This window comes from Thalassophryne amazonica, chromosome 2 (genome assembly GCF_902500255.1).
Source record: "Thalassophryne amazonica chromosome 2, fThaAma1.1, whole genome shotgun sequence".
NCBI lineage: Eukaryota > Metazoa > Chordata > Actinopteri > Batrachoidiformes > Batrachoididae > Thalassophryne > Thalassophryne amazonica.
Window position 1 is genome coordinate 6186464 of NC_047104.1, and position 25802 is coordinate 6212265.

The 25802-nt window shown below is 40.9% G+C and overlaps 1 protein-coding gene across 1 annotated transcript in view; it reads right to left on the reverse strand.

Moving 5' to 3' along the window:
- LOC117521924 (multiple epidermal growth factor-like domains protein 11) overlaps nucleotides 1-25568 on the reverse strand; it is a 253072-nt gene extending 227504 nt beyond the window's left edge. The window contains exons 1-3 of the mRNA XM_034183290.1: nucleotides 25441-25568; nucleotides 22623-22724; nucleotides 18120-18220 (exon numbers count right to left, since the gene is read on the reverse strand). Coding sequence (XP_034039181.1) covers nucleotides 18120-18220; nucleotides 22623-22724; nucleotides 25441-25556 — 319 coding nt within the window. The 5' untranslated portion in view covers nucleotides 25557-25568. The remainder of the gene's footprint in view (nucleotides 1-18119; nucleotides 18221-22622; nucleotides 22725-25440) is intronic.
- Between the last annotated feature and the right edge of the window lie 234 nt (nucleotides 25569-25802).

Here is a 25802-nt window from a genome sequence, read left to right on the forward strand (position 1 = left end):
GACTGAGTCCGTGTGTGTGAATGAGAGGGAGCCCAGTGGAATAGTGCAGTTACAAGGAGTAGAAGTGATGAAAGTAGATGAGTTTAAATACTTGGGGTCAACTGTCCAAAGTAATAGAGAGTGTGAGAGATGAAGAAGAGAGTGCAGGCAGAGTGGAGTGGGTAGAGAAAGGTAGCAGGAGTGATTTGCGATTGAAAAATATCTGCAAGGGTGAAGGGGAAAGTTTACAAGACAGTAGTGAGACCAGCTATGTTGGACAGCTTAGAGATGGTGGCACTAACAAAAAGACAGGAGGCGGAGCTGAAGATGATGTGATTCTCTTTGGGAGTGACGAGGATGGACAGGATTAGGAAAGAACATAGAGGGACAGCTCAGGTGGGACGGTTTGGAGATAAAGTCAGAGAGGCGAGACTGAGATGGTTTGGACATGTGCAGAGGAGGGACCCAGGGTATATAGGGAGAAGGATGCTGAGGATGGAGCCACCAGGCAGGAGGAGAAGAGGGAGGACAACGAAGAGGTTTATGGATGTGCTGTGACGACCCCTAATGGGAGCAGCCTATCTTGGTCAAAAGTAACGGCACCCCTGATTTTCATGGACACAATTCAGAACATCTTCAAGAATAAATGCAAAAGAGCCAAACTTCACCACAATATGTCATAAAATGTCCAAATTTATTGAACAACAACAGCTTTTATTACGAACAGGTTGAAGTAAGTCCTGTGATGCAGGTTACTTCCCCAGAATGAACCCATTTACAACTGAGTGGACTCAGTTACTGCAAATAAAGTGTGTAGTCCAAGGACACCCAGGCCCAGTCAAACCCGGGTCTGTATACTGGCAGCCCCACTAAGTCATTTGCTGTACTCGCTCTGCTTTCAAAAAATTAAATAAAAAAAAATAGATACAAAATCTGTGCTCAAAGGCTGTCAAAGGTTCTCAAACAAAATATCAGTGCCAATAATTATGTCTGGGGCAGAGTTTGAGTTTCTGTGATTTCACTATTCTGCAGGTGTTGGATTGTTTTTTTTCTTCTTTTGCTTAGTAACCTTGGACATTTTATTCAATATTCTGATTCCACAAAAATGTCTCATTTTGCATTTCTTTCCAAAGTTATTTAAACTCATCTACCTGAACCTCAGGGGTATCAATAATCTTAGTTTATTAGTGGAGGAGTGTGCACGCCTGAAAAACACACAAACTCTGTGAGCTGGACCTTCTACATTTAATCTCATTAAATGTTTATTTTTTATGAAGGCATTAAAGGCACAGGCTGCCTGCCTGTGCCTTTAATGGACCCCTGGAATTGAACTCCAATACCTAGGTTTGTAGTTCAACTCCTATGCCACAGAGCCACCTGCTCAGCCAATGACAGATGGAGATGGGGGAGGGGTTAAAGCGGGATAGGTTACAAGAAAAAAAAAAAAAATAGAAAACTCACAAAGAAATCATTTTGTCAAGAAAGAAAACAGTTTGTAGAAGAAATAGAAAAATAACGACAGGATCACGGGGACGTCTCATATAACGACGCTTTAGCAAAGCCAACTGGCAACGGCAGACCTGGCAACGCTTTAGGAACGTTGAGGCAAAGAAAACATATGCAGATTCACTTGTCCTGCTGTTCTGACTGCAGGAACAGTTAGTTATTATTAGTCACATTAATTTCTGGCATTATGTAACAGCAACGGCAGTGACAAGATGTCAATTTGACTTGGACAAAAATCTAGAATTCTGGAAATCTGTAAAGTGCATTATCTCACAATATTAAACTTACAGCTCACTACATTTAGATTTTTTTTTAAGCAGAAATGGAATATAGCATTCAAAACCTTCTAAATGAACCAGGTCACTTGGTGTAAAATGCGATGCATTCGTAGGTGGTGACCATTATGGACGTAGCCTGGCATCTGAGGGCCACCGTAGTTGCACTCCACATTTGTGATGAGGGACAGAAGTCTCTGGTCGTTTGCAGTCTCCTCACCATTAGGTGCCACTGAATGCCAAACAAGTGTCTGCAATGCAGCTTTACAGAAATCAACAAAAGAGCTCATGAGACAGATGCAGATCTGATGACTGAAAAATAATCTCAATAAAATATCGTCCAGCCAGACAGAAAGACAAAAGTCACTGTTTCCTCACCCCTCCTTGACCTCGAGGTCACATCTGGATCTTGAACTACAACAGAGTTTCCAGATCTTGCCAACATCAACCATTCCAACAAGTTTGGAGTAGATGGACTGAAAACAATTAATTAAATCTGCTAACAGACAACTGCTGCTGAACAAATAACCTCCTGGTGGAGGTAATTACCTCCAGTCCCCTCATCATTATTTCTCTCCTGAGGAGGGAAACCTTTCATTGAGGTCATATGGCAACAAAAGGCCCGTCTTCAAACGCTGATGTCAGCAAACCAGTCAGGCATCTATATTATAATAGCCAAGTGGCCTGTGTGTGTGTGTGTGTGTGTGTGTGTGTGTGTGTGTGTGTGTGTGTGTGTGTGTGAGTGCATGGCTTCGATCACGCTGAAACCAGGGAGAGCTGACATTTGCCGTTAGGTGTCCTTATGTATTTTGGGTGAAGGATGAACACTGCAAAAACAGGACGTTTATAAGACAAATATGTTTGGATAAATTAGCAATTCTAGCTAACCAGTGAATGATGACCATTGTGCTGCAATGCACCATGGGAGTTTGGGTTTTGTGGTTTTACATGTTTTTATTGTTATGGATTTATTGTGGTTTTGTAGTTCAATTTGTTTAGTGAGTTAAGTGTCATGTTGCAGTTACCATGACTGAAAAGTACATTACGTCTGAGGTCATCCACCACCGTCTGTTTGCACGTGTAAAATTAGAAGCACCTGCTTGCGGCAGAATGTGGAAAAGACAAAAAGCTCTCGTGCACGTGTGTAACTTTGATCACATAGAAACTATAGACAGCTGACATTTGCCGTTTGGTATGTTTACGTATTTTGGGTCAAGGATGAACGTTACCAAAAGGGAACATTGATAGGACTAATATTTTTTGACGAAGCAACGGATATTAGCCAACAGCACTCAATGGATGTTAGTAAATAGATTCTGGACTCACATGCCATTCCAGCAGGGGGCGGAAAAATCATCTTTATATTATTATATTAAAAGTGTGAGTGCAGTGAGTGACTTGGGGGAGGGGATGGTCTAGTGGTTAAAGGCGTTGGGCTTGAGACCAGAAGATCCTTGGTTCAAATCCCAGCCTGACTGGAAAATCACTATCACCTTGGGCAAGATCTTTAATCCCCTATTGCTCCTGGTGTGTAGTGAGCGCCTTGTATGGCAGCATCCTCACATCGGGGTGAATGTGAGGCATTATTGTAAAGCGCTTTGAGCATCTGATACAGATGGAAAAGTGCTATATAAATGCAGTCCATTTACCATTTTACTTTATTTAGTAAGTTCAATGTAAGTACATAATATAATTGGAAATACATAAAAAATACATGGATGACACAAAAACACTTATTTCCGCTGTGGTCCATTTAAAAAATCAATTGACAAAATAGAAGTAATAAAATAATAATACTGATGATAATAATAATAATAACATTAATAATAATAATAATATGCGTGTACATCAAATCAAATCAATTTTATTTATATAGCGCCAAATCACAACAAACAGTTGCCCCAAGGAGCCTTATATTGTAAGGCAAGGCCATACAATAATTACGGAAAAACCCCAACGGTCAAAACGACCCCCTGTAAGCAAGCAAGACATGCTGTGGAGGGGAGCAGAGATCAATCACTAATGATTAAATGCAGAGTGGTGCATACAGAGCAAAAAGAGAAAGAAACACTCAGTGCATCATGGGAACCCCCCAGCAGTCTAAGTCTATAGCAGCATAACTAAGGGATGGTTCAGGGTCACCTGATCCAGCCCTAACTATAAGCTTTAGCAAAAAGGAAAGTTTTAAGCCTAATCTTAAAAGTAGAGAGGGTGTCTGTCTCCCTGATCTAAATTGGGAGCTGGTTCCACAGGAGAGGAGCCTGAAAGCTGAAGGCTCTGCCTCCCATTCTACTCTTACAAACCCTAGGAACTACAAGTAAGCCTGCAGTCTGAGAGCGAAGCGCTCTATTGGGATGATATGGTACTATGAGGTCCCTAAGATAAGATGGGACCTGATTATTCAAAACCTTATAAGTAAGAAGAAGAATTTTAAATTCTATTCTAGCATTAACAGGAAGCCAATGAAGAGAGGCCAATATGGGTGAGATATGCTCTCTCCTTCTAGTCCCTGTCAGTACTCTAGCTGCAGCATTTTGAATTAACTGAAGGCTTTTCAGAGAACTTTTAGGACAACCTGATAATAATGAATTACAATAGTCCAGCCTAGAGGAAATAAATGCATTAATTAGTTTTTCAGCATCACTCTGAGACAAGACCTTTCTAATTTTAGAGATATTACGCAAATGCAAAAAAAGCAGTCCTACATATTTGTTTAATATGCGAATTGAATTCTCACAGTATTACTAGAGGTCAGGGCAATGCCATCCAGAGTAAGGATCTGGTTAGACACCATGTTTCTAAGATTTGTGGGGCCAAGTACAATAACGTCAATTTTATCTGAGTTTAAAAGCAGGAAATTAGAGGTCATCCATGTCTTTATGTCTGTAAGACATTCCTGCAGTTTAGCTAATTGGTGTGTGTCCTCTGGCTTCATGGATAGATAAAGCTGGGTATCATCTGCGTAACAATGAAAATTTAAGCAATGCCGTCTAATAATACTGCCTAAGGGAAGCATGTATAAAGTGAATAAAATTGGTCCTAGAACCTTGTGGAACTCCATAATTAACGTTAGTCTGTTAAGAAGATTCCCCATTTACATGAACAAATTGTAATCTATTAGATAAATATGATTCAAACCACCGCAGCGCAGTGCCTTTAATACCTATGGCATGCTCTAATCTCTGTAATAAAATTTTATGGTCAACAGTATCAAAAGCAGCACTGAGATCTAACAGAACAAGCACAGAGATGAGTCCACTGTCTGAGGCCATAAGAAGATCATTTGTAACCTTCACTAATGCTGTTTCTGTACTATGATGAATTCTAACACCTGACTGAAACTCTTCAAATAGACCATTCCTCTGCAGATGATCAGTTAGCTGTTTTACAACTACCCTTTCAAGAATTTTTGAGAGAAAAGGAAGGTTGGAGATTGGCCTATAATTAGCTAAGATAGCCGGGTCAAGTGATGGCTTTTTAAGTAATGGTTTAATACTGCCACCTTAAAAGCCTGTGGTACATAGGCAACTAATAAAGATAGATTGATCATATTTAAGATCGAAGCATTAATTAATGGTAGGGCTTCCTTGAGCAGCCTGGTAGGAATGGGGTCTAATAGACATGTTGATGGTTTGGAGGAAGTAACTAATGAAAATAATTCAGAACAATCGGAGAGAAAGAGTCTAACCAAATACCGGCATCACTGAAAGCAGCCAAAGATAACGATACATCTTTGGGATGTTATGAGTAATTTTTTCTCTAATAGTTAAAATTTTATTAGCAAAGAAAGTCATGAAGTCATTACTAGTTAAAGTTAAAGGAATACTCGGCTCAATAGAGCTCTGACTCTGTCAGCCTGGCTACAGTGCTGAAAAGAAACCTGGGGTTGTTCTTATTTTCTTCAATAGTGATGAGTAGTAAGATGTCCTAGCTTTACGGAGGGCTTTTTATAGAGCAACAGACTCTTTTCCAGGCTAAGTTGAAGATCTTCTAATTAGTGAGACGCCATTTCCTCTCCAACTTAGGGTTATCTGCTTAAGCTGCGAGTTTGTGAGTTATACCACGGAGTCAGGCACTTCTGATTTAAAGCTCTCTTTTTCAGAGGAGCTACAGCATCCAAAGTTGTCTTCAAGAGATGTAAAACTATTGACGAGATTACTCTAGCTCACTTAACAGAGTTTAGGTAGCTACTCTGCACTTTGCTGGTATATGGCATTAGAGAACATAAAGAAGGAATCATATCCTTAAACCTAGTTACAGCGCTTTCTGAAAGACTTCTAGTGTAATGAAACTTATTCCCCACTGCTGGGTAGTCCATCAGAGTAAATGTAAATGTTATTAAGAAATGATCAGACAGAAGGGAGTTTTCAGGGAATACTGTTAAGTCTTCAATTTCCATACCATAAGTCAGAACAAGATCTAAGATATGATTAAAGTGGCGGGTGGACTCATTTACATTTTGAGCAAAGCCAATTGAGTCTAATAATAGATTAAATGCAGTGTTGAGGCTGTCATTCTCAGCATCTGTGTGGATGTTAAAATCGCCCAATATAATTATCTTATCTGAGCTAAGCACTAAGTCAGACAAAAGGTCTGAAAATTCACAGAGAAGCTCACAGTAAGGACCAGGTGGACGATAGATAATAAATAAAACTGGTTTTTGGGACTTCCAATTTGGATGGACAAGACTAAGAGTCAAGCTTTCAAATGAATTAAAGCTCTGTCTGGGTTTTTGATTAATTAATAAGCTGGAATGGAAGATTGCTGCTAATCCTCCGCCTCGGCCCGTGCTATGAGCATTCTGGCAGTTAGTGTGACTCTGGGGTGTTGACTTATTTAAACTAACATATTCATCCTGCTGTAACCAGGTTTCTGTAAGGCAGAATAAATCAATATGTTGATCAATTATTATATCATTTACTAACAGGGACTTAGAAGAGAGAGACCTAATGTTTAATAGACCACATTTAACTGTTTTAGTCTGTGGTGCAGTTGAAGGTGCTATATTATTTTTTCTTTTTGAATTTTTATGCTTAAATAGATTTTTACTGGTTATTGGTGGTCTGGGAGCAGGCACCGTCTCTACGGGGATGGGGTAATGAGGGGATGGCAGGGGGAGAGAAGCTGCAGAGAGGTGTGTAAGACTACAACTCTGCTTCCTGGTCCCAACCCTGGACAGTCACGGTTTGGAGGATTTAAGAAAATTGGCCAGATTTCTAGAAATGAGAGCTGCTCCATCCAAAGTGGGATGGATGCCGTCTCTCCTAACAAGACCAGGTTTTCCCCAGAAGCTTTGTCAATTATCTATGAAGCCCACCTCATTTTTTGGACACCACTCAGACAGCCAGCAATTCAAGGAGAACATGCGGCTAAACATGTCACTCCCGGTCCGATTGGGGAGGGGCCCAGAGAAAACTACAGAGTCCGACATTGTTTTTGCAAAGTTACACACCGATTCAATGTTAATTTTAGTGACCTCCAATTGGAGTAACAGGGTGTCATTACTGCTGACGTGAATTACAATCTTACCAAATTTACGCTTAGCCTTAGCCAGCAGTTTCAAATTTCCTTCAATGTCGCCTGCTCTGGCCCCTGGAAGACAATTGACTATGGTTGCTGGTGTCGCTAACTTCACATTTCTCAATACAGAGTCGCCAATAACCAGAGTTTGATCCTCGGCGGGTGTGTCGCCGAGTGGGGAAAAACGGTTAGAAATGTGAACGGGTTGGCGGTGTACACAGGGCTTCTGTTTAGGGCTACGCTTCCTCCTCACAGTCACCCAGTCAGCCTGCTTTCCCGGCTGCTCGGGATCTGCTGGAAGGGAACTAACGGTGGCTAAGCTACCTTGGTCCGCACCGACTACAGGGGCCTGGCTAGCTGTAGAATTTTCCACGGTGCGGAGCCGAGTCTCCAATTCGCCCAGCCTGGCCTCCAAAGCTACGAATAAGCTACACTTATTACAAGTACCATTACTGCTAAAGGAGGCCGAGGAATAACTAAACATTTCACACCCAGAGCAGAAAAGTGCAGGAGAGACAGGAGAAGCCGCCATGCTAAATCGGCTAAGAGCTAGTAGCTGCGCTAAGCTAGCGGATTCCTAAAAACACGCAAAGTGAATAATGTGTAAATAATTTAGAGGTGATTCAGCAGAGGGAGTGCTTTAGTTAAGGCACGCAAAGATTACACTGTGAAACAAATCCTTATCTAGTTAACTAGATCAATCTAACTGCGCAGATTAAACAGCTAACAGATACAGCAAAACACCGCTGTGCTCCGGAACAGGAAGTGATACAATACCGCAGTGAGAGCCAACCACCAGTAGAGGCAAGCAAGAGTAATGAGATAAATACTCATTACATGACAACAACAACCTAAACAATTTATAAATACATAAAAACGGTATATTGAGGTCTAAGGTTCTAAAAACATTCTGGACTCACACACCATTCCAACTCATTACAGAAACTTTGCATAATTTATTACCACCCTTGAAAAATGTCACCTACCTATTTATAAACACGACCCAATCTAGAACCCATGGATCCCCAAGGGCAACACGCTAGTTCTTTTGTAAGGGTAAGCAGCGGCTTTGTCTAGGGACGATGAATGCACACACACACACGCACACACACACACACGAGTCAGCGGCTGTTTGTTCAGGGCCACTGGGAGAACCTAATAGCTGTTTACAAGCAGATGTTGAATAAAGACACACAATACGCTTGTCACCCCTCCAGGCCGACCTATTCACCGCCGCTCGTCAGCAAGAAAAGGCAACGCTGTCCTTTAGACTTTGCCATCTAGGCCGGATAATTAACTTTTGAGCTGGATGTCTGCATCAAGGAGAAATATCATGAGCCAAAGACTGAGCAGAGAGACAGAGTCTTCTTTCCTGCAAAATGTTAAGATTGCTTTTATTAATGACATCTCATGACTTTAATATTCAGTGCTTTAAAGTATGCTTGCAGTAAATCTGTGTAATGTGCGTCTGCTAGTAACTGTACAGAAACATAGCACATACGGATGAAGATCGTTTTATGACTCTGGTTGAGGAAGTAATGTCTTCAGGACTCTGCTGGGCTCTTGGATAAATTGTGCAATTAATCAAATCAAATCAATTTTATTTATATAGCGCCAAATCACAACAAACAGTTGCCCCAAGGCGCTTTATATTGTAAGGCAAAAGCCATACAATAATTACAGAAAAACCCAACGGTCAAAACGACCCCCTTTGAGCAAGCACTTGGCGACAAGTGGGAAGGAAAAAACTCCCTTTTAACAGGAAGAAACCTCCAGCAGAACCAGGCTCAGGGAGGGGCAGTCTTCTGCTGGGACTGGTTGGGGCTGAGGGAGAGAACCAGGAAAAAGACATGCTGTGGAAGAGAGCAGAGATCAATCACTAATGATTAAATGCAGAGTGGAGCATACAGAGCAAGAAGAGAAAGAAACACTCAGTGCATCATGGGAACCCCCCAGCAGTCTAAGTCTATAGCAGCATAACTAAGGGATGGTTCAGGGTCACCTGATCCAGCCCTAACTATAAGCTTTAGCAAAAAGGAAAGTTTTACGCCTAATCTTAAAAGTAGAGAGGGTGTCTGTCTCCCTGATCTGAATTGGGAGCTGGTTCCACAGGAGAGGAGCCTGAAAGCTGAAGGCTCTGCCTCCCATTCTACTCTTACAAACCCTAGGAACTACAAGTAAGCCTGCAGTCTGAGAGCGAAGCGCTCGATTGGGGTAATATGGTACTAAGAGGTCCCTAAGATAAGATGGGACCTGATTATTCAAAACCTTATTAATGAGCCCACTTTGTAAAAAATGGTGCAAAGAATAGCAATTGTCTCATCAAGTAGTTATTAAAATTATTATTATTGGTTAAAAATAAATAAAAAAGTAAAAAAAGGAGTTATTAAAAGTTAATGGTAACTAAAGTGATAAATAGTTTTGTAAAACCGTTACCCATCCCTACTTTTGTCCACTAGCCACGCCCTCTTTCTAGTTCCTGCACCTTGTTAACACCTGCTTATTTAATCTCCTCCCAGCCACCACACCTTTGCCAGTTTATCGTTGCTTCTAGCACACATTCCAGCCTTTTTGTATTAATTCCTGATTTGTCTTGCCGTGTACCTGAATCTTGCTCTCTTTCATGACCGTGCCTTTTGCCTCAGCCTTTATGTCAGTGTTTGCTTGTGCCTCAGACCCCTGCCTGGATATGACTGCATTTTTGCCTTACCCTGTTTGTACCTCTGCTCCACTGCCTGACAACCTGTGTACCAAACCTTAGCCTGGAATAAACACGACAACTACTTTTACTCTAATGTCTGGTCTGGGAGTTTGTATTGTGGGTCCAACCTCTCCGGGCAACAGGCTCCCACCCAGTACAAGCGCTGTCGGATGAAGAGTGCAACAAATTTCTGATGCGATTTTTCACTGGACTGAGGAAAGCAGATAGCGGCCTGTACCCAAAGAAATCAATACATGGCATCAGGTACAGACTACATCGTCATTATAAGACCTTGAGAGATGTTGATCTTCTTGAAGCTGATAAGTTCCATCACAGTCACGAGGCAAACAAAGCAATGATGTGTAAACTGAAGCAGGCAGGAAAGGGACAGAAGTCCAATCAGTAAAGAAGACACGGCAAGATTTCTACTTCTGATGTGCTTGATATCACAACACCCCTGGGTTTGCAGAACCAGGTCTTCATGGACGTTATGATATACAGAGGATGTGAAAATCTGTGGGACATGAAAGCAGATGACTTTGATGTGCAAACAGATGAGCAGAATCTGACACGCTGACCAAGTCCAGAAGAGAAATGAGGACGAAGAACATAGTGGCTATGTGTACAAGAATCCAGGTTCATCCAGGTGCCCAGTCTCACATTTATAGTAGACAAAGCCACGTTAAATCCTGCACTGGACTGTTTCTGGCAGCGTCCTGAACCTACAGCGCCAGCAGAAGGTTCATGGCACTGCAACTCTCCATTAGGTGTCAACACTCGGAAACAAAATGAGAGAAATTGCCAAGGCAGCTGGATGCACAAAGAACTAGAAGCACTCAGAGTGCAAACCTCCACCAAGGCCACAGGGTCACTGACGCCATAACATCTACACGCCGTGGAATCACTGAACCTAAAAAAGTCTAACAATGATGTTTGCTGAGTAGTAAAAAAAGTTTCATCTGCTGTGACTGGACAGCATGTATCCTTAGCGCTTGGCATCACAGTTTATTGCAACTTGCACCTTTCCCAGAAGCTACTGTCATCTGAGCACTGATATTGATATTGCATGTACTTATAGACAAAAACAAATAAGAGACAAAATTCAATTTATTATTCAACTAAACTGCAAATATACACTCAACAAAAATACAACGCAACACTTTTGGTTTTGCTCCCATTTTGTATGAGATGAACTCAAAGATCTAAAACTTTTTTCCACATACACAATATCACCATTTCCCTCAAATATTGTTCACAAACCAGTCTAAATCTGTGAGAGTGAGCACTTCTCCTTTGCTGAGATAATCCATCCCACCTCACAGGTACAAAATGGGAGCAAAACCAAAAGTGTTACATTTATATTTTTGTTGAGTATATTAATTTTTTTTTTTTTAACATTTATGAAACACTTCTCTAAACAAGGCCATAGGGTCACTGACCCTAAAGAGATTCCCTCCTTGGCACAGTGATCTATTTCTTTTTGTCTCTTTCTCTAAAATTGTATATAATAATCATTAGATTATTAAACAAAAATAAATTTAAGAAATATTACAATTTGAAAACAAATGCACCCGAACGTGATGACAGCTGCAACTGCTTAATGCTAACTTTTAACATTAAAAATGCCATAGAAATGCTAACGCGTTAACATCGGGATCCGGATCGTGATACAGATCACCACTAAAATTTAATCACTTGTTCCTCTTGTCATTTCCAACCACTCCACAAAATTTCATCAAAATCTGTTCAAAACTTTTTCAGTTATCCTACTGACAAAGACAGACAAACAAACAAACGCGACCGAAAACATAACCCCTTGGTAATAACACAAACCACAGTCTGAGGGCCACAATGGTTACCATCCTAGATCATGCCAGTTTCACAAGCTGTGATATCATGTCTGTTACTGGTCATAGATCAGAATCTTCACTCAGGCACGATGATTCTACATGTGATGACAGGAAGAAGGAAATGAGTACAACCCCAATTACAATGAAGTTGGGATGTTGTGTAAACTGTAAATAAAAACAGAATAAAATGATTTGCAAATCCTCTTCAACCTATATTCAATTGAATACACCACAAAGACAAGATATTTAATGTTCAAACTGATAAACTTTATTGTTTTTGTGCAAATATTTGCTCATTTTGAAATGGATGCCTGCAACACGTTTCTAAAAAGCCGGGACAGTGGTATATAAATGTAAGTCCCTTTTCTCTTGCTTATAAGTTAATAAAATATCAAATGACAAGGATCTATTTTAGATGTTATATAAAACAAATAATGAATGTTTTTACATTTGTTCAGTGGAAAGAATATTTAATTTGGTGAGAGATGAAATGTTCCCTTCAATGAGGTGCAGCCGAGCTGAAGCGAACAGTTCTCTGTCGCTGTTTGTTGTGAATGCCGCATACTTTGAGACCAGTCACAGAAGTGCACAAAGTAATCCTGCTGCACCATCAGATGGTGACTAACAGCCTAAATTAACATGTCCTTTGACAGAAAAAAGGAGTCTAGTGTGAATTATTCTATGACCTTCTCAAAGCAGAAAGCACGTTTCTCTTCTTTATCTTCAGAATAAAACCACAGTTTAAAAAGATGTTTATTTTTGTCGTTAGCAGATGGTTTCTGCTTTCAGCCATTTCTTTTTCTCTTCTCCTGTTTACACTGATCTGAAAGCGGTCAAACTCTGAGCAGATCTCCACTTTGTAAGAGCGCTGCATTCAAGGGCGTAGGTTTGGTCTCAGCTTTGGTAGGGACAATACCCCCCCGCCCCCCTGCCCACCACCACCCCCTAACCCACTCACACCATTAGACGCACAAGTACAGCATAATACATAACATATGACGACACTTTATTAATATTTAACACTTTATTTACATTATTAAGTGTGTAGGCAAACAAACAAATAGCTTAAATAACAAAATTGCACCCAAAATCACTAATCTATTCTATAGGCCTACACCTGAGAGAACAAGACAACAAAAAAATACTTGTGGAGCTAACAAAAAAAAAAAGAAAAGTTTTTGCAACCAAGATGTATAATCTATTCTCTTCATCAATAATGCAGTTGTAGGTATCTAGCAACCTAATTTGCCAAAAAAAAAAACGATTTCCAATGATATATATGGTGTATTACGGTAAACGTAAGCCTGTGATGTCATAACGCAGAGGAAAAACACGGAAGTTTCACACTAGTGCGCCGCTGAGAGAAAAAAAAACAAACAAACAAACAAAAAAAAACTAGTGCGCCGCTGATTCTCATTACCATAAGTTCTCATATAAGCCCTCACTCTGAAAAATTTGACAGCAAGCCAAGAACCCATGCTTTCCAACAGTGCGTTCGGTGACTTTTGAAACGAGGGAAAGTATGAAAAAGAGCGCAAAAGTGACAGAAAAGTACAGAGACAGACAGCAAACATAAATGTAGTAATTTTTGTTAGTGTCATTTGTGAAGGTGTCCGTGCGTGTTTGTGTGGGTGTGCAGTTTATTTTAAGTGTGGCGCACAGCATTGTTCTCCAGCCCCCCCCCGCCCTTCTTGTTTTTCTGCACCGGAGCAGTGTTGCCAGATATGAAATATGAAACTTATCGTACCAAAACCTCAAAATGATCGTATTTTGGGAGAAATTATCGTACACAAACAAAACGCATACAACGTAGCTATTTTAGCGTTCTTTTTTTTAAATTACAAAGAATTTTATGTCACATTTTTAAACAGTAATTATAGTAATGGGGAAACTATGGCACAAAAAGAACGCAAATGCACAAGCAAATGCACTACCAGACTAGAAGATTTTTTTTTCTGTGAAGGGACACCAACGTGTTAATTACCAGACTAGAAAGAGTCTCATTCAACCTCGAGGTCGCTGTCGTCATCCGATGCCATGGACACTTGTGCAGATTTTGTTGAACACAGAAAAAATGTTGACACCTCCATAAGGAACCTTGACCTTTTTATTTTTCGTGTATATCTCTTTGTTCTTGTGTTTTGTTCGTTTGTTATTGCATTTGTTGAAATAAAGTTTCGAAAAAAAAAGTTGGTTGGGGAATCTTCCTGTCACGGCACAGATTGGATGGAACTCATTACTCTGTATGAGAGGGGGCGGGCTTTCAAATGATAGTCGCCCAAAGCCAGCAGCAGCCCTGTGTGTGGTGTGTCTTTGATGCTGCCTGAGTGCAACACCTGCAAAATGATTCTTGGGTGTCAGAGAGAGATGCGTGTTTGGGCAACCAACTGAAATTATCGTACATATTGGATTTTTTCCCATTATTGATCGTACATCGTACAGAGGGCACAACTATCGTACAAATACGATAATTATCGTACATCTGGCAACACTGCACCGGAGCCACCCATCCTCTGTGCTCCGGGACCTCCCACTTTACAAATGAAGCACTGCCTGCCACGAGATGCACTTTGTTTACGTCCATGTGAGAAGAACGTGAGCTAATGAAATTGCAACATGGGTAACCCTGTCACTCTGGCACGTCGAAAACACAAAACGTGACGACTAAAATTATAGTATCGAGTTCGCAGAAAAATAGTGAATGATTTTGTTATATAAACAAAAATGCTAAATATTGGTAGGGACTATTTTGCCATCCCAAAATATTGGTTGTGACTTGTCCCTATGGTCCATATGCAACCTACGCCCCCTGGCTGCATTGATCCGGCCTCTGACAGCGGTTACAGATAAACGTCCAATGCAAGTGAAAAGATAATGACCAGGACTGAATCGCAGCTCTGAGAAAAGACTGTAATTTTAACAAGCAGAGTGTAAAAAATGTGGGGAATATGTGGAGAGAAAAACACAGATGACAGGAAAATGATTGTTGCGAAAATTTTATGCAATGGACACTTTTCCTGTGCGGGTGGAAGCACCATATCATGCTGTTTTGTTGTTGTTTTTGTTAATATGTCAGAGCAACGCTGGTCTGGTTTTATGCCATTTAGTTACAGCCAGTGTGCACTGACAGCATTTTACAGGACACTGGTCCCTCCTGCCACTTCATTAGGTACACCCGGGTTGTCAAGTAGGTGCTAAAAACATTCCTCAGAGATGATGATGATGATGATTACTATTATTATTCGAGGGGGTTACTGCGTCACTGCGTACCCTCTCTGAGCGAGTCCCTCTCTGTACCCTGATGTGCACCTCCCAAAAACAGAAACTACATGTTGAAATGACGGAGAGTACAAGGGCTGCGATTGGTCACTTTTCCGGTTTCACTCCTTCCTCTCCCGTCACAGTTTAAAAGTTTTTACAGCACGGACACCGATTACATTTTGATCATGGTAAATGCTCTGCATTTATATAGCGCTTTTCCATCATTTGATCATGGATCAAACAAAGGAACATTTGGCACAGAACTCCCGCAAATATGACCAACATTACAACACAGAGGCGAAAAACTACAAAGACGCTCAAATGACCTGCAGTTCATGGAAGGAAACTACATGTACCGCTGGTTTGGAGGTTGATGATTGTATAAAGAAGTTGAGTTGGTTGAGTGACAAAAGGGTCTAGAAAAAAAAAAAAAGGGGGGGGGTGTTGACCAGGAACAGTGGTGGTGCAGGCGGAAAGAAGGTCCCTGCCTTGTTCTTCACATCATGCCTCCTATTATTCCAGTGGTAAATTGCATGCCGACAGCCACCAATGCAATGGAGAACTTTGAAAGGGTAACGCCCACGTCCACGTCATTGTGTGGTCAAGGAATTACAGAGTTGTAGAAGCATAAATTATGCTTAAGACATTTTGTAAATCACTTCAGAGATGTTATCTGGTTTCAAAAACAGGCCCATTTGTGCTAGAATGCTTTCATTTAGTTTTATTTATTTCTGCTGCGTTCTAACTGCTGTATTAATGTTCGTGGAGCAGAAAATGGAAATATCATGCATGCAGTGGTACAAGCACTAAATGTTACGTGGTCATTCTCATGATATTACTCAGCATATCTGGTTGACTGGCCATGTGAAAATTCAAGATAGCGACCATTTTCCAAGATGGCCACCAAAATAATATAACGAAAAATCTATTTTTGCATAGAAAATGCTTTATTAATGTGATACTGATGTCAAATTCCATGTTGTTACGTTGTATTTGCCAAATTAAAGTGAAGTTTATTACATTTAGTATTAATGGATTTGAAAGTGTTCATCTCCTGAAAATATTATATTGTAATTTTTAATATTTGCAGGCAACAAGTACAAATGGCAATTTATGCCGCTAAGAGTGCCACATTATTGTTGGAACATCAAACATTTCATCCAACATGCCTGAAAACTTACAATTTCACACCAAGATCACACTAATCAAGTAAGTAACAGCATTTTTGTGAAGAAAAAGTGATTTTAGTGTCGATTTGGCGGCCATCATTAAATCAGACGCCATCTTGGATTTCACTGATGCTGTAAAACAGATCCATAGTGATCGGAGCATTTCACTGCAAAATAATTTTCAGTACAATCATCTTGAAAAAAATGGAGGTCATCGTTGATTTTCAAGTGGAAACTCGACCAGATATGTTAAGTACTATCTTGGGAATCGTCACGCCACAGTTGGTGCTTGTACCAGAATTTGCACGGTTTTACTGTAAAAGTGGTGTTATCTGCTCCACTAAATCACCTTCCTTCCTCATTATGTTGAACTTCAGCGAATCATCTTCACCACGTCTACGTGTTTAAATGTGCTGAATTTATGCCATGCTCATTGGCTGATTAGTGTACCTAATGAAATGGCCGGAGAGTGTACTTCAAAAATGTAAGACAAAACCTGCGTACTGTATACACACCAGGATTAAACATGAACACCGCTCTGTTGATGTGACGGCATTTTGGTGGCACGACCAGTAAAAACGTTCAGACCTTTATGATGTTGGCTCACCCGAGACAGTTACATTCACAGGCCACTTTATTAGGTACACCTGTTCAATTGTGTGCTAACACAGATATTTAATCAGCCAATCACACGGCAGCAACTCAGTGCATTTAGACATCCAGACGTGGTGAAGACGAGTTGCTGAAGTTCAAACTGAACATCAGAATGGGGAAGAAAGAGGATTGAAGTGACTTTGAACGCTGCATGGTTGTTGGTGCCCGACGGGCTGGTCTGAGTGTTTCATAAACTGCTGATCTACTGGGATTTTCACCCACAACCATCTCTAGGGTTTACAGAGGATGGTCTGAAAAAGAGAAAATATCCAGTGAGCGGTAGTTTTGTGGACAAAAATGCCTTGAGGTCAGAGGATGATGGACAGACTGGTGAATGTGCGATCTGCGTGATGTCATCATGTCAATATGGACCAACATCTCTGAGGAATGTTTCCAACACCTTGTTGAATCTATGCCACAAAGAATTAAGGCAGTTCTGAAGGCAAAAGTGGACCCAACTCGGTACTAGCAAGGAGTACCTAAAAAAGTGAGTGTATATTCAACACATCCTGATGCAATGGCTGCCAGAGTGTCAAACTGAAGACCTAAAGAATTAAAGAATTAATTAGAATTAAAGTGACTCAATACCGTGGCTGCATACGGTCCCTTTCAAAATCGTACTAAATCAACTCCATAAAAGTGTTATAACAACTACCATAGAAATAATTAACTCTTTTAGAGTTGATCCATGTGATTTAACACTGTGATAGAGTTAATTTAACACATTGACTGCAGTCAAAATGCTGCAAGCTGAAGATGAGTGTCACACGTCACACATTTGAAAAATGTCTCAAAAAAAAAATCTCAAAAAACTTGAGAAACAAATTAAAACTACAAAAAAACACAAGCAAAGAAAAATAAAGAGGAAGTAGATAAAGAAGGAGAAACAAAAAAGATTGGAATATTAAAAATCATGTGTTCTATTTGACTGCATTAAGATGAACAAGAACAAACTACTTCCTGGATTAAATGACGCTCGAACTGAACCTCTCTGTGTGCCGAGTTTGTATTTTAAATCCCGGCTGCTGTGGTACAAACTAATACTCTAAATACTGAATGAGCTCAAGGTGTACGAAGAACAGAGAAACAACTCAAACCGCACGATGTAACTGCCTCATCCTTAGTTAACAGAAGAATCATTTTTAAATAAATTGAAAATGCATCAATTTAACCAAATGTTTCCAGAATCCAAAAAGGTACTTACGAGCACACAGGTCTCTGTTTTCGTAGAAGCCCGGGCAGCACTGTGAGCGGCGCCGGTACATGGTCCTCACGCCTCTCCTGTACGCCGTCTTGTAGCTGATCCTGAACACACAGAACAAAGTCTGCAGTGAATCCCGGCATCCACGGAGGACACCTCCTGACTTCGACTCTGTTGAAGACCTGCGTGCACTGGGTGCTGCAGAAGGTTTCAGAGATCTTTGAGGAATCAATGACTTCCCTGATTACAGCACTCGAATAGCTGAGTGAGGAACTCGTGGGGTTGGGGTTTGATCTGGATCAAGACTCAGATCCAGGTTTTCAATGACTTCCTGGACTCAGCCATCAGAAAATGTGGTAACCTTCGACTGTCCCAAATGAGGCAGACTCAGGACTATAAAAAGTTTCAGTTCCCTGAGTGGCCCTATGAGGTTGACTCCGAGAGTGAGCAGGGAAGCCCATGTTAAAATATCCAATTTAGAACAGAAATAAATACATTTACAGGCTTGTATTTAAAAAAACAAAGAAAAACAAGTTGCGTCTTTGGTGCCGAGGGTCTTCAGAGGATCAATGGGTCTTCCTGGAATGACTTCATATCAAATGAGTGGTTATGCGCACTGTGAACGAACGTCAGCTATGCCCGTTTTGCCATGTGGCACATTTCTCTGCTCATGATCCAGCACACAGATGCTTCAAAGTTGATCACCTCCGTAGGTGTAAAAGGTGGATGGGATGTCCACATAACACCTGGAGAAGTGATGGTCAAGTGGTTAAGTGGTGGGCTTGTAACCAGAGGATCCACCGCCATCCCTAGAAGTGGAGATGGACATAATGTCCATCATGTGGGCAATGACATGCGGCACCAATGTGTGCTCGCAAACCTGACCCCTTCCATTCTGTCCTTCCACATCCAATCTGGATCTATGCCCAAATTAGTTGGACTGGTCTTATATTATTATTATTATTGATTGGTGCAGTTTCCTGGAGATCAGCTGAATCACTTTCACATGGCGCCACCAGTAGCCAAACGAGAAAACAGAAAAATGCCCCTGAAAAGACAAACCTTCCCGACAGAAGACAAATACTGGACCGAATCTGCAATCATATAAACATGCTCATAATTATGGAGATGCAATTCTGCAGAGATGACTGAAGAGCAGCAGCGGGTGGGAGAGACGAGTCATCTCAAGACAACATCTGAAACCCATCCGTGTCCGCTGGATTTGAATGCAAACATTTAGCTTCACTGCACCAAGAATATCTGACAATTGCTTATGGAGATTATTTTGAAAAAAATATTTGCTTTAAATGAAACATTTGGAGCTCATGTGAAAACAGCCCAATAAAAACCTCAAGTCTTCACATTTTATCACCGATGACAAATATTCTGAGTGCGTTTACCTTAAACATTATGATATAATTTCCTGCAGGATGCCATTAAGAACAGAGTCGGGTAATATACTTTAAAGTGGTCCAAATCACTGCAGTTCCTCAAGATGCACTTAAACCTTTCAGGGATTTTCACCCACTAATTCAAGGACGCTGATGTTTTCTGACATTTCAGCATAAGATCAATGACTCAGCTCTTAGTTGGAGGAGCTAAACTGGTGGCTATAAAGCTTAATGTGGTCATTAAAGGCGATTCGCCAATGGTGGCTAATCAATAGGACCACAATGGAGCTCCATCTGAAGTGCCAACGCTGGGACACAAGGGGCGGGCCGACTGTGAGCCCACAGACCACAAACAGCCCCCCGACATCTTTCACATCAACCTTAATTCCACAACATGGCGTTCATGATGTTTTTCTCCTCTCTGTGGCGTCTTACCCATGACAACATCCTCAGTGTGTGCTGGCAGTGGAATCATTTTTGTTGAAGTGTGCTCTTATTTCGAAAAACTCACAGGAAGCGTTCTGGGACAATGGCTAACTTCTGCTGCCAACATGAGAAAGCATCTTAACATTGTCCACTTAGTGCAGCAGATAAGAGAATATTTAGAGCGGAATCCTGCAAATGGTGATAAAAGCATCAAATTCGGCAGAAATAGTCCTCAGACAATCCTCTTTTGAAAAAAACGATTGGCCACTTGAATTTGCAGTTGGCGTTCAGGTAGAGGTCAATTGAAGAATTACACAGGAGTCAAAATTAAAAGATGCTCCAATCATATTGAAACCTATGCCACATTATTTGTCTGATCATAAAGATTCCAAAAAGGTTTGGTTTGGACGGTCTGTAACTGAATTCTTTGGAGTTATGGGATAAAAACAGCAAGAATGGTGACAAAGGTCAGTGTTGGTTTGTACAGAGGTCAAATGTTAAAGTTGCTCCAATTCTGGTAAATAGTGATGCAGATTACTAGTCGAGTTAACACGGCTTTAAAAAGGAATAGTTTGGACCATGTATCATCCTTACTTATCACGTTACGGGGTAACATATGTCACATGTCATAGAATCCAATAGACGTAGACCTTGTTTGACCTTTACTTTGGAGACCAAGCATTCAACACTGTCAAAACTATTCCATTTATTAATTCTATTAGCTCAACCAATAATATGCATCACTTTTTTTTTTTTTTTTTTTACCAAAATTGGAGCAACTTTAACTTTTGACCCCTGTACAAAATGAAACTGACCTTTGTCACCATTCTTGCTGTTTTTATCCCTTAACTCCATAGAATTCAGTCACAGATAGTCCAAACTATACCTTTTTGGAATCTTTATGATCAGGCAAATAATGTGGAATATTTTTCAATATGGCTGGAGCATCTTTTAATTCTGACCTCTGTGTAATTCTTCAATTGACCCCTACCTGACCACCGATTGAAAAGTCAAGTGGCCAATTGGTTTTTTCAAAAGAGGAGTGTCTAAGGAGTATTTCTGCTGAATTTGATGCTTTTACCAACATTTGCATGATTGTTTCAGTTATCGGCTGCACTAACTGGCTACAAACAAGGACACGACAAAAACATCCATCTGGAAAAGTTCTCTGTCTGATGTCCAGTAAATGCTTTGAGGATGTTGGGACGAGCCAGACATCAGATGACATCAGCTGACAAGAAACATATTTAACGAATGAGAAAAGGTCAAAAACAGACACAAATGGGTGAGTTATTTTTTATTTGTAATAAGACACTGTATTGAAGTGGGAGTTCTGATGAACGTAATATTGGCCATGTTCGTGCATCGGCTCACCCCCTCTTCAGGCAGAATTTCGTGCGGAGTGTCCTGGGCCCCCCCGACAGATGAATACAATGAATAGGGGGAGGTGATGGTCTAGTGGTTAAGTGTTGTGCTTGAGACCAGAGGATCTTCGGTTCAAATCCCAGCCTGACTGGAAAATCACTAAGGGGTCTTGGGCAAGGTCCTTAATCCCAAAGTTGCTCCCGGTGTGTAGTGAGCGCCTTGTATGGCAGCAGCCTGACATCGGGGTGAATGTGAGGCATTATTGTAAAGCGCTTTGAGCGTCTGATGCAGATGGAAAAGTGCTACATAAATGCAGTCTACTTAAGACGGTAATTCTGACAGAACGCCACACAGTGACTCGACTGACCATGAGCTCCAAAAGGACGGCTTTCCATGAAACAGATTAGAAGATTTTTTTATTTAATTTAACCAGTTTAGTCCCATTGAGCTCGAGATCTCTTTTGCAAGGGAGACCTGGACACTTATAAAGTTTCCAGTCCATCTAACCTGCATGTCTTTAAATGTGGGAGGAAACTGAAGCACCTAGAGGAAACCCATGCAAACATGGGGAGAACATATAAATTCCACACAGAAAGGCCACAGCTGGGAATCGACCCCATGGCCTTCTTGCTGTGAGGCAACAGTGCTAACCACTAAGCCACTGTGCTGCTGATGATATATGTATTACCTCAAGGACACTTCAAGTATCAGCAAATCCACACATCTGCCTGCAGTCTGAGAATCCGGAGCTTTTTAAAATCACAGAAAATCGTTGTCAGTTATGGAACATGTGCTGGTACGTAAACTGCATCCACTGAAAACAACACAACAGTGTGGTTCTTTAAAGATCCAAGGACTGATCTGACTCCAGTACCTTAATATAACCGCGGTGCAATATAGAAATAACAGTATGCACCATGTCTACATTTATTGATCTCAGACAAATTGATTATTTATTACTGGAGCGGACTTTATACTGTACATACTGCATCTACTATTTATTATTATTAGAACCTCTGAGTTTAAGCACTTCACACAACTGTACTTGTGTACCCGGAGTAACAAACATCTTGATCCTTCAGCTTTCTCTGGAGAACGCTGGCAACCTGGAGCCGAATATTTTTCCATTTTCAGTTTTATTTTCAGCCTCCTTGGAAAGAACAAATTCACTCTCCCACAGAGCAACTTTAAGAAACAGAAATAATGACGCTGTCAGCTCAGAGCTAAAGGTTTTATACGAGGGCAGTTCTGCCAAATTACATCTGACCAAAATTACGTAGATGTCAAGCGGTAGAAGAGTTTATAGCTGGAGCCGCCTGGTTACCTGTGTCTGGTGCATTTGAACCAGTTGAGGATGTCGGTGCAGCGGGTGTAGTACACTTGGTCAAACGGATGAGCGTACGACTCCTGCACAGTCACTGCATAGCTACAGGAACAAAAAGAAAAAAGAAAAGGAAAACAACCACTTAGCAACAAAGACAAACGATTTCATCCAACTGTGGAACTGTGAAGATAAATCAATACTTCCTTGGATAAACCAAAATCATCACACCCACAGATATTAGTGTTTTCCAGAGTATAAGTCACTTTTTTCATTTTACTGGTTTGTGGGGTCCCTGGTGCACCGTATATACAGAAACATCACACATTCACTATTAACAATAATAATTGTATTGACTATTTATGTAAGACTTCATGGACTAGCACCTCCCCACCTGGTCGGCATAGATAAACCTTATGTACCGGCCCGTGTTCTGTGTTCTCAGGACACAGGTCTACAGTGTGTCCCCATGGTTATAAAGAAGTCAGCAGGCCACAGAGCGTGCTCTTGTTGTGCACCTGCTCTGTGGAATGATCTGCCTGCTGAGATAAAACAGTCTGATTCTCTGAAGTCATTCAAGTCCAGATTAAAGACTCATCTGTTTTCCATCTCGTATGGCTAGCATGCCTGCATAGCACTGCACCATTTTTCCTCTCCTTCTAAATTGTGTTATTAACAATGGAGCAGGTCTCAGCCTCATTATATCTAAATTCTGGGTCTGTTGCTGAAGAACTGGGTTAGCTCCCAGTGACCACATTAGTATCCTCTGTGCTTCTATGTTGGTTTACTTTTGGGAACTATTACTTTAGGTGCCGTTAGCTCAAGACGACTGATTCTGCTCTCTTTCTCTCTGTCCAAGGCGCTGTCTACCAAAACTTTACTTCAGACCAAGGTTTTTGTCACAATCTGGTGGGCCACTGAAGGGCCTCTTGCCTGCCAGACACAACGAGCCTGAACGATTTTGCTGAGCTACAACACTTCACATTGACTCAACATTGGGACTTAAGCATGAGATCTGTTCCGGACTCTGTTTGGCTGTCTTTTGTTCATTTTTGCTTTGCTTCATCCACTCTGTAACTGTTCGACTGGTCTAAGCAGTGTGTCACCCCTCTGAGTCTGGTCTGCTTGAGGTTTCTTTCTTTCTAAAAAAAACCCCAAACAAACAAAACACCAGAGGGATTTTGTCCTTTCCACTGTCGGCTGTGTGCTTGCTCAGGGGGTTGGTCAGGTTAGGCCTTACCCATGTGAAGCGCCTTCAGGTGATGTGATTTGACCAGTGGTGGGCACAGCTAACCAAAAGGTTAGCTTCGATAACCGTTAATCCACTAACTGAAAAGTTAATTTTTAAAGCTAAACTGATAAAACCCTATAAAAAATTTAGCGGCAGTTACAGCTAACCCATCAACGTTTAATACTGACTCCAGTACACTGGCAGCTACTGATACTTCTGAGTAAATTCAAAGGCCATCCAAACAACAGTGAGCCAGCGCTTCTGTCTACGATCAGCCTTCAAAATTAGTGCATTACTTTAAAACTAAAACATATAGCTCATATTTTCTCTTTGTAAAAACAACAGAGGTGGTGTTAATTTTGATAACCTGTCCGGAATTAGTTTGTTTAAAATTCCTCTCATAGCTGTTTGTCTGCTACAAAAAATGTAACAGGCAGGAACTAAAATGTATGATTTCAGGCTTTACAAATGTTAAGCTTTATTCAATATGCCCGCAAAAATATATTAGCGGTCTAAAAGTTATCAGAACTAAATTTAGTGGAAGTTAATTGGTCCGCTGATGGTTTTCAAAGTTAGATCAAAAACTAATGAGCTTCGCTAACCAGCAGAACTGTGCCCACCACTGGATTTGGCGCTATATAAATAAATGAAATTGAACTGACTTTCCCAGGAATCAAAGCACAAAATACAATACAATCTAATAATAAGAATATGTGCCAATAATAAAAAGAACATTGCAACAATCGACAAGAATCCCAAATTTAACAGCTAATAATACAGAAAAAAGGTGCAATTTATAGTCCAGAAAACACAGTATTTATCTATAACTCTTACCAAGCGGAAGCGCAGTTGTAACTGCTCTTGTAATAATTACAACAATAGAGTTTCTGTTCAATTTATTCCCATTATTGTAATAATTATGAGGGAGCGACTGTTATCTGACTGTGCAGAATGACTTATGTTCATGGAAAGGAGAATTAGTTACTGTATGAACATTTATTTGTGCTATTATAATTATAACAGTAACAGTTATTACAACAGATGTGATTGTCTATTCTTCTTAGCACTTAGGAGCACATAGGAGAACTGAAGCATTTTCTGAAGCTTTTTTCAAAAGAAATAAGCTTTTGTTAGTTTCTTTCATTTCCAAAGCCGCTGCTGCTTGTTCCGTCTTTTCCAAAAATACACGTACTACAAGTATTTTTTCTGTGAATTCATTTGTCTAATAAAGGACAGTGAACTGAATCTAACCTTTTAGATAAAAGTAAAAACCAGCTTAGTCGTCAGTGCTAATGCCCGTTTCCACGGTTCCTACTGATTAGTCGGAGCGATTATCGATCACGCCGCTGCCCTCACTGTTGCTGTCATAAAAAATGACATTGTGCTTTTACTCGGTGAAGTACTGAGTGGCGGCACCACTCAAGCAGTCACATTACCATCGCTGTGAATTTACCGCCTCAGCATGTCCTCGGGAGTAAACCTTTTCCCGTTTGCTTCTGATTATTGGCAAACCTGCAGCCTTGATTTGTGGGAAGTCCATTAGTTCACCGCAGCATTTTGAATGGTCTCATTTCATTTTGAAACACCAACCTCTCCCAGTGGCTGCACACGTTGGGGTCGTCCGGGTTCAGGGGCGAGACCACGGAGATCAGGCCGAAGAGGCGGAGCCACAGCAGGGACTGCGGGGAAACCCCACAGGTTCCCATGATCCTCCTCTGGCTGCTCTGAAGAGACACGAGAGACGAAGAGCAGAAGAACTCACCGTTGAAAAGGTTCCTTGTTATCACAGACAAAAAGGAAACAAAAGACTCCTGAGGCATTAAAAAAGATTAAACACAGTCTCATCCCGGGCACGAGCATGCCTGCTTTCACCTAATTACATGCGTGACATCACATCCTGTTCTGTTTGTTTCAAGCGTCATTTTTGCGTATCGTCCAAACACATCGACAAC